The following is a 16,544-nucleotide window of genomic DNA, read 5'->3' as shown; positions in this document are numbered from 1 at the left end:
TTGCCGCTAGTGTGACACTTGTCTGGAATGCAAGCTCCAGGCTTAGCACAAGTAGTTAGCGCAACTGCTAATTAGCAACTGCTGATACTGCCCTTATACAAAACGATGGTGTGGCCACACTTGGAGTACTGCGTACAATTCTGGTCACCCCATCTAAAAAAGGACATTGTAGAACTGGAAAAGGTGCAGAAGAGGGCAACCAAGATGATCAGGGGCCTAGAGCACCTTTCTTATGAGGCAAGGATACAACACCTGGGGCTATTTCGTTTAGAAAAAAGATGACTGCAGGGAGACATGATAGAGGTCTATAAAATCATGCATGGCGTGGAGAAAGTGGAGAGAGAGAAATTCTTCTCCCTCTGACATAACACTAGAACCGGGGGGCACCCCATGAAATTGATTGCCAGGAAATTTAAGACCAACAAACGGAAGTGCTTTTTCACTCAATGCATAATCGACTTGTGGAATTCTTTGCCACAAGATGTGGTGACAGCCAACAACCTGGATGGCTTTAAGAGGGGTTTGGATAAACTCATGGAGGAGAAGTCTATCAATGGCTACTAGTCTGAGGGCTATAGGCCACCTCTAGCCTTAGAAGCAGGATGCCTCTGAATACCAGTTGCAGGGGAGTAACAGCAGGAGAGGGGGCATGCCCCTTTCAACTCCTGCCTGTAGGCTTCCAGCGGCATCAGGTGGGCCACTGTGCGAAACGGGATGCTGGGCTAGATGGGCCTCCTTGGGCCTGATCCAGCAGGGCTGTTCTCATGTTCTTATGTAACAGCTTTATGCTAGTGCAGCACCTTGATTAATTCATTTTATTTAACATCCTTTGCAAGTGCTGCTTTAGCAGGATGAAGCACTTGCATTCGGTAGTGGCTGATCCTAGCGAGCCGGGGGTGGGGGGACCAAAGGAGGCAGCTCGGGTGACTCTTCCTCCCATCCTGCCTGATCCTGCCTCTGCCTGCAGGCTGGCCACGCAGCAAGTAGAGCTGTTAACGGTGCAGCTCTACCTGACGGATTCCAGCCTGCAGATGGGGTGGGAGAGGGAGGAGCAGCCTGAGCTGTCTCTTTGGCGCCCGTCTGGCTCATTAAGATGGAACACTACTACTTGCCTTAGCAGCCGTTATATTTGTTAGTGCTGGATACAGACTTTGGAAAGATGTTATTTAGGTAGAGTTTGGTGCAAGGAGGGGCCGCTAATATACCTGTGCAGCTTGTACTGCGACAAGTCCATCCTGAACCTTAGCAAGACCTGCCAATCTCCTTTGGAGCAAATATGAATCTGTCGTCGTGACGAAGCGGGGGTGACTCTATGCTTTCCTGGAATCTACTCTCAGTAGAGAGCTTGCTCTGATCCCAAATCTAGGAGCACGCCGCTCCTTCAAGGTAGGCTGCCACAAGTTAAAGACTGATCTAAAGCCAGGCTTAGACACAGCTTCAGCAACCTAGAACTGTCCTCCTTGGGACTTGCAGGCGCTGTGCAGCCAGAGTCCACACCACCCAGCTCTAGACAACAATATTTTATTCTGCAAACAACTCAACAGTAGCGAGTGACCTTGCGAGGCACATGGGGAAGAGTTTTGCAAGTAACCCTCCAGGACCTGTTAAATCAGACTGAAGCCGCTTCTAAGTATCTCAGCTTTATTAAGAAACAGTGGTTGCACACAGAATAAGGAATTGGGGGGAAATAGGGTGAAACTGGGAGTAAAGAAAGGAATACAGGAATGCAAAAGAAAATACAAAAAGCGTTTACTAACTGACTAGCACGGAGTTTTACCTTAGTCTATCAGTAGGCAGGTCCTTGGCTGAGAGAGCGTTAATCTTCTCTCTACAGCTTCTCCTGTGGAATACCCATTTGCAGATGGAAAGGGGTGAACACTGGCCAGGCCTTTGTCTTCTAGCTTTAAAGCCCTGACTCGGGAGGGGGTGAACTAGGCCCAGGGGCTGTGGGTCTCTCTCCTGTCCCTAGTTCAAAGAGCATGCTCCTTTCCTCCCCTCTGAGTGATGAGATGCAAAGTGGCCCTATGTCTTGTGTCTGAATAAGATTAGGGAATTGGTGAACTCTCGCTTCAAGATGATAGGAGGTCTGCATTTGCCACAGTCATTTTTTTAAAAAAAATTGTTACATTTTTCTACCGCCTTTCAATAAAATAATCTCACGGCAGTTTACAAGACATTTCAAGCAATATAAATCTATAAAAACTGCACAATAAATATGACATTGGGATATAAAAATACAAATCTAATCAAAAGATCAAGTTTGCAAACTTAGACTGAATTTCAAAGATTTTAACGGGTGCTTTCTACCATCCTGGTGTATGCACGCACACACCAGGTTTTCAGATTTCCGTTTGTGACCATAGTTCCTGGCGTTGCATCTTTAGATCCCCCAAGTTTGGGGAGCGTCTTCTCAGTTTGTGACTGGAAAGGATCCAGTTTGCATAGGCATCCCTTGATTAAATGTTTAAAAGTCCTGATTTTAACAGTTGAGACATCTGGATTTTTCTGGCTCTCTGTTCCCAAAATGTAACATCCATCATTCCTGAATGAGTCATGGTTGTGAAGTAAATGTCTGGGCACCAGCTAACTGAAAAATGTTCAGTCTGTGTTGTTTCAAGCCAACGTGCCTGGCCCTTTGAATTCAAGAAGTGTTTTGGGAGGACCGCCTAGTGGTCAGCTAACATATTGCATCCACGGGAGAGAGTTCTCATCACAAATAGGTCTTTGAGATCTATAGAGCTACAGCAACAGACCCAGGTCTGCAAACCCGAGTGTACAGGTGAAACTCGGAAAATTAGAATATCGTGCAAAAGTCCATTAATTTCAGTAATGCAAATTAAAAGGTGAAACTGATATATGAGACAGACGCATTACATGCAAAGCGAGATAAGTCAAGCCTTAATTTGTTATAATTGTGATGATCATGGCGGACAGCTCATGAAAACCCCAAATCCACAATCCCAGAAAATTAGAATATTACATGGAACCAAGAAGACAAGGATTGAAGAATAGAACAATATCGGACCTCTGAAAAGTATACAGTGTACTGTGCTTGATTGGCCAGCAAACTCGCCTGACCTGACCCCATAGAGAATCTATGGGGCATTGCCAAGAGAAGGATGAGAGACATGAGACCAAACAATGCAGAATTGCTGAAGGCCGCTAATGAAGCATCTTGGTCTTCCATAATACCTCATCAGTGCCACAGGCTGATAGCATCCATGCCATGCTGCATTGAGGCAGTAATTGCTGCAAAAGGGGCCCAAACCAAGTACTGAATGCATGCTTATACTTTTCAGAGGTCCGATATTGTTCTATTCTACCGTCCTTGTCTTCTTGGTTCCATGTAATATTCTAATTTTCTGGGATTGTGGATTTGGGGTTTTCATGAGCTGTACGCCATGATCATCACAATTATAACAAATTAAGGCTTGACTTATCTCGCTTTGCATGTAATGCGTCTGTCTCATATATCAGTTTCACCTTTTAATTTGCATTACTGAAATTAATGGACTTTTGCACGATATTCTAATTTTCCGAGTTTCACCTGTATATTAAGCAGTGGCAAAGCAACAGGGCCAGTTATAGCTTCTGATTTCTATCAGGAGCTTGCCTTAAATCGGAGTCCTGTTCCACTTGAGTAAATGCAGGTATAACCTGTATTTAACCTCAACTTTGAGGTTAAGGGGGTTGTTTTAAATTCAGAGTCATCTTTTATTCGAGTAAGTATGGCCTCTCTCTCTCTTTCCGACCTCTGCTGTAGGGATGTGCATGAACCATTTCAGTGCCTCTTTTGGGAAGCACTAAACTGGCTGGGGCACTTATAGCAGCACCATGCTTACCATGCAAATGTGCAGCAGAGCAGGTTAGGACTTGCTTCTTAAGGGAACTCTGCCCTGCCCTGCCCTGCCCTGCCCGTGTCTGCATGAGCCATTCGTGCACATTCCTGCCTGCTGCTTTGCAGCTGTTCAGAGACCAAGTCTGCTATCAAACGTGGGGTTGCAGTGAGTGTTTGAACCAAACGGGGCTTTCAGAATCCACGTCCCCACCATAATTGTCCATGCTTTTAGGGGAATGCAGTCATCTAAAGAAGCAGGTACAATTTCCCCACTTCGTCAGGCATTTGCCTCCACTGCTACTGGGCTGGTCTCCACCTGCAATATAGGGGAAATAATCCTGCCATCTCCAAGACAGACACCAGCATTAGCAGATTCTACGTGATTTAAAGTTGTCTTTGAAATCTGTTACTTTGTAAATTTTCCTTTCTTTGTTAGATGGGGCGTGTCTCGCAGTAACTGGAATGTTTTGTGGCTTTGTTTTGAATTAGCGAAGTCTTCGAAATGAGCAGCTTCTACAAAGAAACATCAGCTCTTCTGGAGGCTAAAAGAGCTTCATTAGAAGCAAAAGACCAAGGTGAAGATGATTCCACGGAAGACGCAGATGTCATAAAAATGGCAGTTAGGTTTGACAAGTAAGGAAAGTGATTGTCTCTTTGATTCAGAGATGTCCTGTGTTCTTGGACAGGCTGCTTTACAGTTAAGAAAGTGATTCCACAAAGCAGTTGGTGCCATCTAGCAGAAAGAGATTCACAATTATTGAGTGTTGAAACACTTGATAGGGCTGCCAGATAAAATTGCTTAGGGGATTGGCTTGGCTTGCGGGCCACCAGCTCACTGCTTGTTTTGATGTATCGGTTAAACATAATCTTTGCCATTTTGCTGGACTTGTATCCCGTGTTGGCAACTGAGAAGGCTTTGTGGCTTTGTATACAAAAGTTTGGCAAGTGGAATTGGGGCTGAGTGGGGGATGTTTTTTGATCAAACAGAGAAGTCCCTGCAGATACATATTAAGCCAATGAAGTGTGTATATTTTAAGAGCGCTAGACTGGTGTCAAAGTACATCTTCCTAGCTGCCTTTCCACACACGACCTGCCCTGAAATGAAGCTGACGTGCACATACGGAGGTCATTCACACAACCAAAAGTTTGGGTAGGGCAAGTGTCCTTCCCAGGTTCAGGAGCTATTTGTGCTCCCGGTTTTTGCTTGTGTGGGAGCAAACAAATAGGTGGGAGGAGGGAGATGTGATTGGGTGGGAAACAGGAGCTGGGTAGAGCAGTGCCATCCTACCCGGCTTTCAGACCCAGCACTTGAGCAAGGTAGGAGGAAAAACTGGCCTACCCGGCTTTCCCTCCTACCTTGATTCCACGCAGTCACTTCTCCCTCTTCCTCCTCCTTAGTCGTTTGCTCCTACACAGATAAAAATTGGGAATGCACACAGCTCCCAGACCTGGGTAGGATGCTTGCCCTCCCCAGTTTACAGTAGTTGTGTGAATGACCTCCCTCTCTTCTTCTGCTTGGGGGAAGCAGTATGTGTTGCCATATTTTTGGGTGGCCAAAATTACTTGCCTGCCTCTAGGATCTGCACAACGCAATGTGGCAGCTAGGGGACATCGGTAAGAAAGGAAAGGTTGTACCGTCAAGTCGGTGTTGACTCCTGGCGACCACAGAGCCACATGGTTTTCTTGGTAGAATACAGGAGTGGTTTACCATGGACTCCTCCCGCGCAGTAGGAGACGGTGCCTTTCAGCACCTTCCTATATTGCTGCTGCCTGATATGGGAGTTTCCCCATATTCTGGGAAACACATCAGGGGGAATTCGAACCAGCAGCCTCCTGCTCTCTAGGCAGGTTGCTTCCCCGCTGCGCCATTAGGTTGCATGGGGACATAGGCAGGTGCGGTATACCGAGTCAGATCCTTGGTCTATCTAGCTCAGTATTGTCTGCACAAGCTGGCAACGGCTTCTCCAAGGTTGCAGGCAGGAATCTCTCTCAGCCCTACCTTGGAGATGCTGCCAGGGAGGGAACCTGTAACCTTATCTTCTTCCCAGAGCGGCTCCATCCCCTGAGGGGAATCTCACACATGTAGTCTCCCATTCAAATGCAAAGAGGGCAGACCCTGCTTAGCAAAGGGGACAAGTCATGCTCGCTACCACAAGACCAGCACTCATATGATGCAGTGCAAGTGGTCATGGCATATGCTGCTTGGGTTTGCTATGGCCCTTAAACGTGTTGCGACCTGTAGTGGCCGCTGGCCTTGCTTGTATTTCCACGCCAGGGCGCCATCCTCCCGAGTAAGATCCCTCCACAGTGGACATCACTAGCTTTCATGAGAGCTTTCAGCATCCTGTGGTTTGAACACAGGGATATAGGAAGCTGCCTTCTACCCAGTTGGACCATCCAGCTCAGTATTGTCTGTGTTGACCAGCCGCAGCTCTCCAAGGTTTCAGGCAGGAGTCTCTCCCAGCCCTACCTGTAGCTGGGACTTTCTGCACGGACAATAGGTGCTCTTCCACTGAGCTATGACCCCATCCCCAAAGGGCATGTCTTACAGTGCTCACATGTCGTTCCCCATCCAAATGCAAACCAAGGTGGACCCTGCTTAGGAACGGGCCCCCAAGACCAGCTCTCCTCTTCCAGCACATTATTCTATTTTATTAGCCATGTTAGTCCAATGTTATGAAGTGTCTGTAAATAATCAGTAGTACGCGGAGACTCACAGACAGGTTTAATATTGCTTCAGCTTTCGTGTGTGACAGCACACTTAATCATATGCTAAGCTGTTCCTGGAGAAACACAGGCAAACGAGCAATTTGCAATTATAAATGGAATGTTATATTAATTTGGCAAAACTACATCTCATAGTATAGTAGAGCCACCTAATGGTGCAGTGGGGAAATAACTTGCCTAGCGAGCAAGAGATTGCCGGTTCAAATTTTGGCTGATATGTTTCCCAGGCTATGGGAATGCATAATTGTTTTCATTTTTTTCCCCTTCAGACGAGAGTATCCCCCGCAGATTACACCCAAAATGTGTCTTTTGGAATGGTGTCGGAAAGAGAAACACCCCCAGCCTGTTTACGAAACGGTGAGTCTGCTTTTCGGCGGATTCACACGTGCACAGACATGACCCTTGCACTCTCGCCCTTAGGCTCCGCCTCTGCCTCCAGGTGTTTCCTGGTACCTGCCGAAGGGGAGGAGGCAGAACAAGCAATTGGGGGCTCCAGCCGCAGCTGCCACTTGACACACTTCCACTTTGCCTCCGTGGAGATTTCTTTTGTGTAGGAACATGAAGCATAGTTACATAGGAACATAGGAAACTGCCATATACTGAGTCAGACCATGGGTCTGTCTAGCTCAGTATTGTCTTCACAGACTGGCAGCGGCTTCTCCAAGGTTGCAGGCAGGAATCTCTCTCAGCCCTATCTTGGAGATGCTGCCAGGGAGGGAACTTGAAACCTTCTGCTCTTCCCAGAGCGGCTTCATCCCCTGAGGGGAATATCTTGCAGTGCTCACACATCAAGTCTCCCATTCATATGCAACCAGGGCAGACCCTGCTTAGCTACGGGGACAAGTCATGCTTGCTACCACAAGACCAGCTCTTCTCTCCGAGTTGGTTTCTTCTCACAGATGTGCCGCCCTGCAGGCAGGCCGACCTGACCGCCTGTCGCATTTTTCTCCACCGGCTGGCCTCTCCCACTGGGTTTTTCCCCTGCCGGCCTGCACCACTATTTCCTTCCTTCCCACCCTTGGCTATCCAGCAGCTCTCCGAACTCTTGCGAGAGCTGTCATGCATGAAATTAGCCATGGGCACGTCTCAGAGAATTCAATATATAGATGCATGAGGTGTGCATATCTTAAGGGTCTTGTGCTGTTGCGTCTTCTCCTGACTGTTGGTTGTAACACACAATATGACACAGGTAATGGAGGCAATCTGTTCCATAGGAGTCCACCTTCTAAATCAGGGCTGCATACATTAGGCCCTCCAGCTGTTGATGGACTACAACACCCATCGTCCCCAGCCACGGTAACCAAAATTCGGGGATGATGGGAGTTGTAGTCCATCAGCAGTTGTGCAAACCTGTTATAAATAGAGAGTACGGAAGACCATACAGGGAGGAAGAGAGAAGGTTAGGGAAGTGCCCGTTGGATTGGACCGCAGAGGATACAGGAGCCTTTCTCACAACTTGATTTCTTGCCTTGCTCCAGGTTGAAAGGCCGCTGGATAGACTCTTCCGCTCTGTTGTCACAGTAGCAGAACAAAAGTACAGATCGACCATATGGCAAGTCTTTTTGGAGATATGTTTTGCAAGGGGAACGTGGCGGGGCGACGGGGACATGTTTGCATGAATTGATTCAGGTTTGGATAATATGTGTACCTGCAAGGAGAAGAATCGCATTTTTAAAAGTACTGGCACTGATTTTATGACACTTCAGTGATGAAAGAAAAAAATGATACACCCCACCATATTCCTGCCGTCTCACACCGTCCACTTGCTCGCCCACCACTTTCCATAACGCTGTGAACACTTTGTGGGTGCTGGGTGGGTCCCTTTTCCACCCCGTTGTCTCATAGGACAAGCAAGCTGCAAATGGAGACTTCTGCTGAGGTTGACACGCAGGTTGCTGTTGCTGCCGCTGTGCTCACATTGTTCTTCCGTTTTTCAGGGAAAAGTCAAAGAAGTTAGCGGAACAAGCTGCAGCGATTGCCTGTTTAAGGACCCTTAACCTCCCGGAGGGGAAGCGGAGCGAAGAAGCAAATCACCTGGTAAACAAACGCAAGAGGCCAGATCAGGAACTTTTGAACAATGGAGAACATGGCAACGATCATGTAATGGAGGCTACTTGCAAGAAACCTCATTTTATGCCAGGAGCTTCTGACGCCAGTGTTTTATGAGTGCCCCAAGAGCATGGAAGTTGACATTGCACAACTATGCACCTGTGTTGACTCCCCCCGCCAATAATTTCCCTTTCATTTTGCCCGGATGCAGTCCAGTGGAACTGGTATAGCGGGATCTTCACTCCGCTTTCCGAGGAACGAGAAGACTGGCTCAGCCGTAAATCCTCTTTAGAGCAAAATGTATTTGAATGTGGATGGGTGATCAGTGAATGCACATTTCTACAATGGACCTGGAATTTTCTGGATGGAAACTGGCTGCTTACTTGGCAGGCTCCAAACGTACACTTTTATTATTTGTCAATAGATCTGTCTGGCAAGGCATCTGTGGGACAGCCCACATAATTGGCATTCGGGGAGGAGGAGCCTCTTGACCGATTTCAGGAGCTCTGCGCTGTCCCAATTTTCAATCATACGTCGACTAAAAACAAGGTCAGAAGTGGGGAGCTTGATTGAAAGCGAAGCCCCAGTTGGGTAGGACGTGCCATGGGTACACCCTGCCCAGATCCCCTCTCCAGCCTTGGAATGAGGTAGGAAGGAAAACCATCCTACCCACCTGGAGCTTGATGGGCATGCAAGCTTTCCGCCTCTGACCTTGCTTTTATCTAACACACAATCAAATGCCAAGAGTTTGCACAGTTACAGATTAGGGGAGCAAGGGCCAATGGTGTCAACACCGGAACTGCCCTTGGGACAAAACTGAGCAGTAGCCTAAATGACATCTAATGTCTGATGTTCAGTTGCAAGCTGGTGATAATCCGCTCCCAAACACACACACAAATGTGTCGCTATACAATAGTTCCACCTTCCATTTAACAGCCTCTGTAAAATGATGGCACTCTGAACCTGTTTAAAATATTTGACCTCTTGTAATGGTCTGTCTTCTGTGCCCAATGATAAACCATCATATCTTGTCTCCTAAAGTATGATATTTGTCTGTTTTGTCTAGGTTTTTAGTTAAGTGTTGTTGTCTTTATTTTGATTCTGGGCCAAAGAAGGAAGAACGGCTTTGGCGAGGGGATTATTAACCGAATCCACGTTTTCTGATGAGCCACTTTTATTTCCATTACGGACAAAATGTTGGCAAAATGCCTGTCGTTCCCCAGAAACACATCTTACGGTGGGATGAGACATTGGCTGGTTCAGGGACTCAGAAGGACAGAGTCCAGAGGATGCCAACTGGAACACACTTAGTAGGGGGAAATATGTACGTTGCCAGGAGTCCCTGATGGGCGCAGAACAGTGGAGGCTAGCCTGCAAAGGTGTCCCTGAGTGCAATGGCTTGCATTTTTATCCATATAAATAAATACATGCCGATTGAATTCCATGGGAGAAAGGGAAAGGGGTGTCCTTAGGGACCTCTCTAGGGTGGAGGCTACGCCTATCCCTGGGGGCCTCAAATGTCTCACTTGATCACCTGGATATTCCATTTAACATAGAAAGCTGCCTTCTACTGAGTCTGGCTGTTGGTCCATCTAGTTCAGTGTTGTCCTCTGGTAAGGGTTCTCCGTGGTTCTAGACCAGAAGTCTTTCTCCGGCCTACCTGGAGACGCTGCCAGGGAGTGAACCCGGGGCCTCCTGCATGCAATGTGCAGATGCTCTTCCCCTGAGCTAGGGCCCTGCTCCCTAAGGGGAAGTTCTCACACTGCTCACATGTCGTTACGCTTCCAAATGCAAACCAAGGCAGACCCTGCTTAGCAAAGGGGGCAATTCCGACTTGCCACCACGAGGCCAGCTCTGCTCCACAGAATTCAGTCAAAATTAACAACCAAGTCAAAAGAGAGATGCCCTTCACTCTTTTCTGTGCTCTGCTAGCATTTCTACGGAAGGTGCTGTGCTTCATCTGCCCACTGAACTGGGTGTGGAGGAGCAGCAGTAGTAGTTGTACTCCTTGCTTCCACCAGGGGGAGGTGTGGGCCACGTCTTGGCTGTCTTCGGTGCTCAGCCCAGGTATTCTAGTAAGGCACATGGAGCACAGGAGGCCACATCCAAACGAATTCCACTTTCAGACACACACACCCTTGCCATGAAGCAGCAGCCGCAGCAACAAGAAGGTTCAGCTTCTGATTCGAGCATGAAAAGTAGGTCAGGATCAGAGATGCACAACTGATTGCATTTGACCACTGCTTTGAGAGAGGCTAAGGTTTCCTTGGCACAACGTGTCCAGTGTGTGGGTGGATGTTGTGCCAAGCTTGTGCCACACAAACATGCTGGGTGTGTGTGTGTGTGTGTGTTCGTTTGTGTGTCCATTCGTTCCATTTGTGGCTCTTTCCAGACTCTCAAAGTCCACCAGGGGCGCCCTCTGAAGACACCAGCATTTCTTTCCCAGTTCAGCCAGCAAGCAGCCCAAGGAGAGGCTTTCCCATCGGATCTCTTCCCCCACCCCCTCCATTATGGTGGATGTGTCCCCCGTGGTTGTATTTCCAAAATCCATGCCCGGTTAGTTTGAGCAGCATTGTAAGGCCTCCTGTTGGAGCCGGCCCCTCGCGCTCGGGGTTGTCTGGAAAGAGTGGAGAAGCGAAGTGGAAACATTCATCTCAGTCCAGTGTGTGTGGGGGGCTTACCCACTTCAAGCTTCCAGAATGGGGCAGGCTCAGTGGCAACACCAGGGGGGCGAGTGAGGGGGGCCCAGAAGGGCCAAAGTGCATTTCTGAGTGGGCGAGCTGTGTCCTATGTGTTCGATTTCTGAAACAGCAATGGGGAACTACTTCTTGGGAGGGGGACACTTGCCCCCCCATTTGCCCCCCATTTGCCCCCCATTTGCCCCCCATTTGCCCCCATCCTAGAGTTACCCTCGGAAGGCTAGAAATGCCAATTAAGTAAATGGAAAGCAAGCAAGACCTTTCAAGATGGGTGTATGTAGGACGTTGCCTTGCACCAAGTCAGACCGTCCATCCATCCATCCAGCTTAGTATTGTCTGCACGGATTGTCATTAGCTTCTCCAAGGTTTCAGGCAGGCCTGCCTGGAGATGCCAGTCAGTAAACATAGGATCTAGATGCTCTTCCACTGAGCTGTGGCCCCAGCCCTTCATGGATGGGCATCTTACCGCGTCCCTACCTCCTCGCCCATCCAAATGCAAGCCAAGGTGGACCCTGCTTAGCAAACATGGACCGTGTCTGCTTGCTGTCGCAAGGCGAGCTGTCCTCCCCAACAAAGGCACCTGCCTTTGACTGAGTCAGACCCTTGGTCCATCTCGCTCAGTATATTGTCTGCACCTGGGATTCTCAACCTTGGGTCTGACTCAGATGCCGTTAGACTTTCATAATCCCCAGTGGCTTTTGGATGGGGATTATGGGAGTTGAAGTCCATCAAGATTGATTGATGGATTATTTATTTATTTGATTTATATACTGCCCTTCCAAAATGGCTCAGGGCGCTTTACAGCACAATAGAAACAATTAAAACAAGTTAACAATTAAAATCAAACTATTAAAACACAATTAAACAACTAAAAACCCTGGAAACCAGGGCAACCATTGAAAACAGTTTGTCAATCGTCTAAAAACCCTGGAAGGCCAGGCCAAACAGATAGGTCTTCAGGGCTCTCCTGAAGGGCAGTAATGATCTCAGATTACGAATATTCTGCCGGGAGTGCATCCCACAGGCCAGGAGCAGCTACAGGGAAGGCCCGCCCCTGCGTCGCCACCAGACGGACCGGTGGCAACTGGTTGGACCTGTGGGATCCAAGGTTGGGAACCCCTGGTCTCTACACCAACGGGCAGAAGCTTCTCCAAGCTTTCAGGCAGCCCTACCTGGAATAGGGACGTGCACGGAACCGCGGTGGGCAGGCTTGAAGGTAGCAGGAGTGCCACTTTAAGAGCGGGGGAGGGTGCACTTACACCCCCCGCTCCCCGGCGTCCATTTTTCCCCAAGCCCATCGGGGCGACAGCATACCTCCCAGTTGCCCCCGTTGTCCGAATATAACCGGAAGTCTCCAGTGCACCTGTGCATGCAGGCACAGGCACGCACACAGGCACACCGGAGACTTCCGGTCATATCCGGGCATCGGGGAGGTACACTGCCCCCCCAAGGGCTTGGGGGAAAAACAGACGCTGGCAGGGGGAAAGCTGCGGGAGGGGTAAGTGCGCCCTCCCCCGCTCTTAAAGCTATACACCCCTTGCCGTTGAACCGGTGGAACGGCCGGTTCTTCGAACCAGTTCGGAGGCCCGTGAAGGGTTTCCGAACCGGTTCCGGGCACATCCCCTCACCTGGAGATGCTGTCAGGGATTGAACCTGGGGATCTCCGACATGCAAAGCAGACACGCTACCACTGAGCTCCCCGCAACAGAGATGCAGGTTCCCTCTCCTCCGGCTGCGTCGGCACAGACTGTCCATGTGTCAGGCGTGGCTGAAGGGACCCTTCTAAGCGACTCGGCCTGGGAGATTCCTGCCCTGGGGACTCCTTTCTCCCGAGGAAACCTCGGTGGCATGCTCTTTGGAATGTCCCCGGCTCCCAGCCGAGCCCTGCCCTGGAATCCAGCCCAGGACAAGGAACCGTGTCCGGGCAGAAGCACAGTTGGGAGAGCGAAACCCGAGCACGTTTTCAGAGGCCAGGCAGCCCCAGGGCAGTTCAGCTGCTCTCCGACTCAGACTCCAAAAATCCCCGGCGGGTGGCTGGGGGCGGGGGGGGGGGGCGGCTCTCTGTTTCCCTTTCAGCTTCACCCACCGTGACCTGCAGCCCACATTTTGGAAGGCTTCTGGCCGCACCGCAAGGCAAGGCAAACAGGTGGTGGCTGCTTCAAGGAGGCCTCGTTCACAACAGGCTTTTGTCACCACTTGGGAGGCGACAACGAAAGATCGCCAAGAGAAAGCAGGTGGTGGGTGCGCATTGGGGGGCATGGTGGGGGGGACACACGAGGGCACACAGAGAGAATTGCAGCCCACAAAGGAGCCTGTTCTGCACTGGTGACTAGAATTCTCAATGCTAGCTGAGCAAAGAGGCACCTTTAAAAGTGGTGGGTCTCTTATATGAAGCAGGGGGGGAGCGATTGGCCCTATCCGTCCCCAGCACAGCATCCCTCCAATGGCTGCTGTTGGTGTCTACCTTATGTTTCGTTTTAGATTGTGAACCCTTGATGGACAGGGAACCTGGATTGATAGGGACATTGGAAACCGCCTCAGGTCATAGGTCCATCTCGCTCAGTATTGTCTACCCAGACTGGCAGCGGCTTCTCCAAGGTTGCAGGCAGGAGTCTCTCTCAGCCCGATCTTGGAGATGCTGCCAGGGAGGGAACTGGGAAGAACCTTTTGCATGCAAGCATGGAGATGCTCTTCCCAGAGTAGTCCCATCCCCTAAGGGGAATATCTTACAATGCTCACAGATTAAGTCCCCCATTCAAATGCAAGCCAGGGTGCGCTCTGCTTGGTAAAGGGGACAGTTCATGTTTGAACATAAGAACAGCCCTGCTGGATCAGTATCATGTTTCCCACAGTGGCCCACCAGATGTGTCTGTGAAGCGCACAGGCAAGAGGTATGTGCATGCACTCTCTCTCCTGCTGCTGCTGTTGCTCCCCTGCAACTGGGATTGAGAGGCATCGTGCCTCTTAGACTGGAGATGGCCAATAGCCACCAGACTAGTAGCCATTTATAGACTCGTTCTCCATAAATTAGGCCCTTCTCAAAGCCGTCCAGGCTGTTGGCTGTCGCCACATCTTGTGGCAGAGAATTCCATAGATTACTTCTGCGTTGTGTGAAAAAGTATTTCCTTTTGTCCGTCCTGAATTTCTTGGCAATCAGTTTCGTGGATAACCCCTGGTTCTAGTGTTATGAGAGAGGGAGAAAATTTCTCTCTTCACTCTCTCCACACCAAGCATAATGTATAGACCTCTATCATGTCTCCCCTCAGTTGTCTTTTTTTCCGTACTAAAAAGCCTCAGATGTTGTAGCCTTACCTCATAAGGAAGGTGCTCCAGGCCCTGATCATCTTGGTTGCTCTCTTCTGCACCTTCTCTAATGTCCTTTCTGAAGTATAGTGGCCAGAACTGTACACAGGACCCCAAATGTGGCTGCACCACATATTTATGTAAGGGCATTATGATATTAGCAGTTTCATCTTCAGTCCCCTTCCTAATTATTCCAAGCATGGAACTGGCCTTTTTCACAGCTGCCCCACATTGAGTCGACACTTTCAACGAGCTGTCAACCACGACCCCAAGGTCCCTCTCCTGGTCAGTCACTGGCAACCCAGACCCCATCAGTGTATGTGTGAAGTTGGGGTTTTGTACCCCAATATGCATCACTTTACACCTACTAACATTGAACCTCATCTGCCATTTTGTCGCCCACTCCACCAGTTTGGAGAAATCAATTTGCTCTGGGCGGCTCTGTTTCTGTTCTAAAGATGTTATTTGTAAAAGGAATAAAAAGAAGATCATTTCCACCCCCAACACACAACGTCAAGTAATTCTGTCAAGTGTCCATTGTCTGACTCCTAAATTTTGGGACTGGCTCCTAGATGCAAAGGAAAATGGTCAAGGCCTGATTAGCCACCCTCCTGAGTATTTTACTGAAGACTTCAATACAATTCACGATCCAGTGAACTTCTTGTGAACTATTTACCAAATAATAATATGCACCATTATAGTTTGGCCTCCATTGGGTTGGACAGAAAGGAGAGCTAGTCTTACAGTAGTGAGTATCAATGGTCTCCTTTGCTAAGCAGGATGATTCCTGGTTTTCATTTGGAGGGGTGACTACATGTGAGCAATCTGCTGGAAGATATTCCTCAAGGCAGGGGTAAGCAACCTTGGCTTTCCAGCTCTTTTTTCTTGTAGCTGGGGAAGATGGGAGTTGTAGTTCAACAACAGCGGGAGAAGATCCAAGGGTGCCTACCCCTGCCTTGGGGGATGGGGCTGCAACTCAGTGGCAGAGCATCTGCTCGCATGCAGAAGGTCCCAGGTTCAATCCCTGGCAGCATCTCCAGGTAGGGCTGGGAGAGACACCTGCCTGCAACCTTGGAGAAGCTGCTGCCAGTCAGTGTAGACCAGGCCTGCTCAACTTAGGTCCCCCAGCTGTTTTTGGACTACTGCTCCCATAATCCCCAGCCACAGTGGCCAATAGCCAGGGATTATGGGAGTTGTAGGCCAACATCTGCCGGAGGGCTGAAGTGGAGCAGGCCTGGTGTAGACAATACTGAGCTAGATGGACTGATGGTCTGTCTTGGGTCTAAGGCGGCTTCCTACGTCCCTGTGACTTTCAGAACCAGAACTCTTTTGTCTCTTGGTGGCATTTTGCTCACTTGGGCATGTGCTGTCATTCCTCTTGCTTTTTTGAATTTTAGGTTTCCCCCAGTGTTGAGTGGGCTGGGATCCACTTGAAACGGAGATTCTCCAGGCGGGAGGTTGCCTCTCTCAGGCAGGCAAAAGAGTGTGCTTAGAGTCAAAGAGAAACATGTAGCCGCTGAGCCTATTAATAGCTTTCCCTTCTGTGGTGCGTGGACATGGCCGTGTCCTCAGGGCTGCTACGACTGTTCATAATCGGTGTGATCAATAGGTCATGATGGGAATGTTTTCCTTGCCATTATTATTATATCTTGCTTCGTTCTCAGAAATCAGCGGCTTGGAGCTGGCACGAGGGTAGCAGGAGAGACAGTCTGTGGTTTCTCTTGCTGACTCCGAATGGCTTTTTTCCACTTTTGCTGTCCGGAATCAAATCGCACAAGGCACTCTAGGATAACCTCCCAGCTTGCTTTCTGGCTTTTACGGGTCCCAAGACTTCAGCGAATGTCTTGATGCGTGTGTGCGTGCTCACTCATTTTTTGGATGTCCACTCAGTTCATTTTAGGTCCCGCTCAGGCTGAATCAGGAAGGTC

At 49.2% G+C, this 16,544-nt stretch overlaps 1 protein-coding gene across 2 annotated transcripts in view; it reads left to right on the top strand.

Annotated features, from left to right (window-relative positions):
- DUS2 (dihydrouridine synthase 2) overlaps positions 1-9,654 on the top strand; it is a 29,813-nt gene extending 20,159 nt beyond the window's left edge. For both annotated transcript variants that reach the window (XM_053271301.1, XM_053271302.1), the window contains exons 13-16: positions 4,328-4,471; positions 6,835-6,922; positions 8,044-8,117; positions 8,503-9,654. In XM_053271301.1, coding sequence (XP_053127276.1) covers positions 4,328-4,471; positions 6,835-6,922; positions 8,044-8,117; positions 8,503-8,731 — 535 coding nt within the window. In that variant the 3' untranslated portion in view covers positions 8,732-9,654. The remainder of the gene's footprint in view (positions 1-4,327; positions 4,472-6,834; positions 6,923-8,043; positions 8,118-8,502) is intronic.
- Positions 9,655-16,544: the final 6,890 nt, after the last annotated feature.

This window comes from Hemicordylus capensis, chromosome 9 (genome assembly GCF_027244095.1).
Source record: "Hemicordylus capensis ecotype Gifberg chromosome 9, rHemCap1.1.pri, whole genome shotgun sequence".
Lineage (NCBI taxonomy): Eukaryota > Metazoa > Chordata > Lepidosauria > Squamata > Cordylidae > Hemicordylus > Hemicordylus capensis.
The sequence above is the reverse complement of the archived record's forward strand: the minus strand, read 5'-3'. Positions and strand labels throughout refer to the sequence as shown.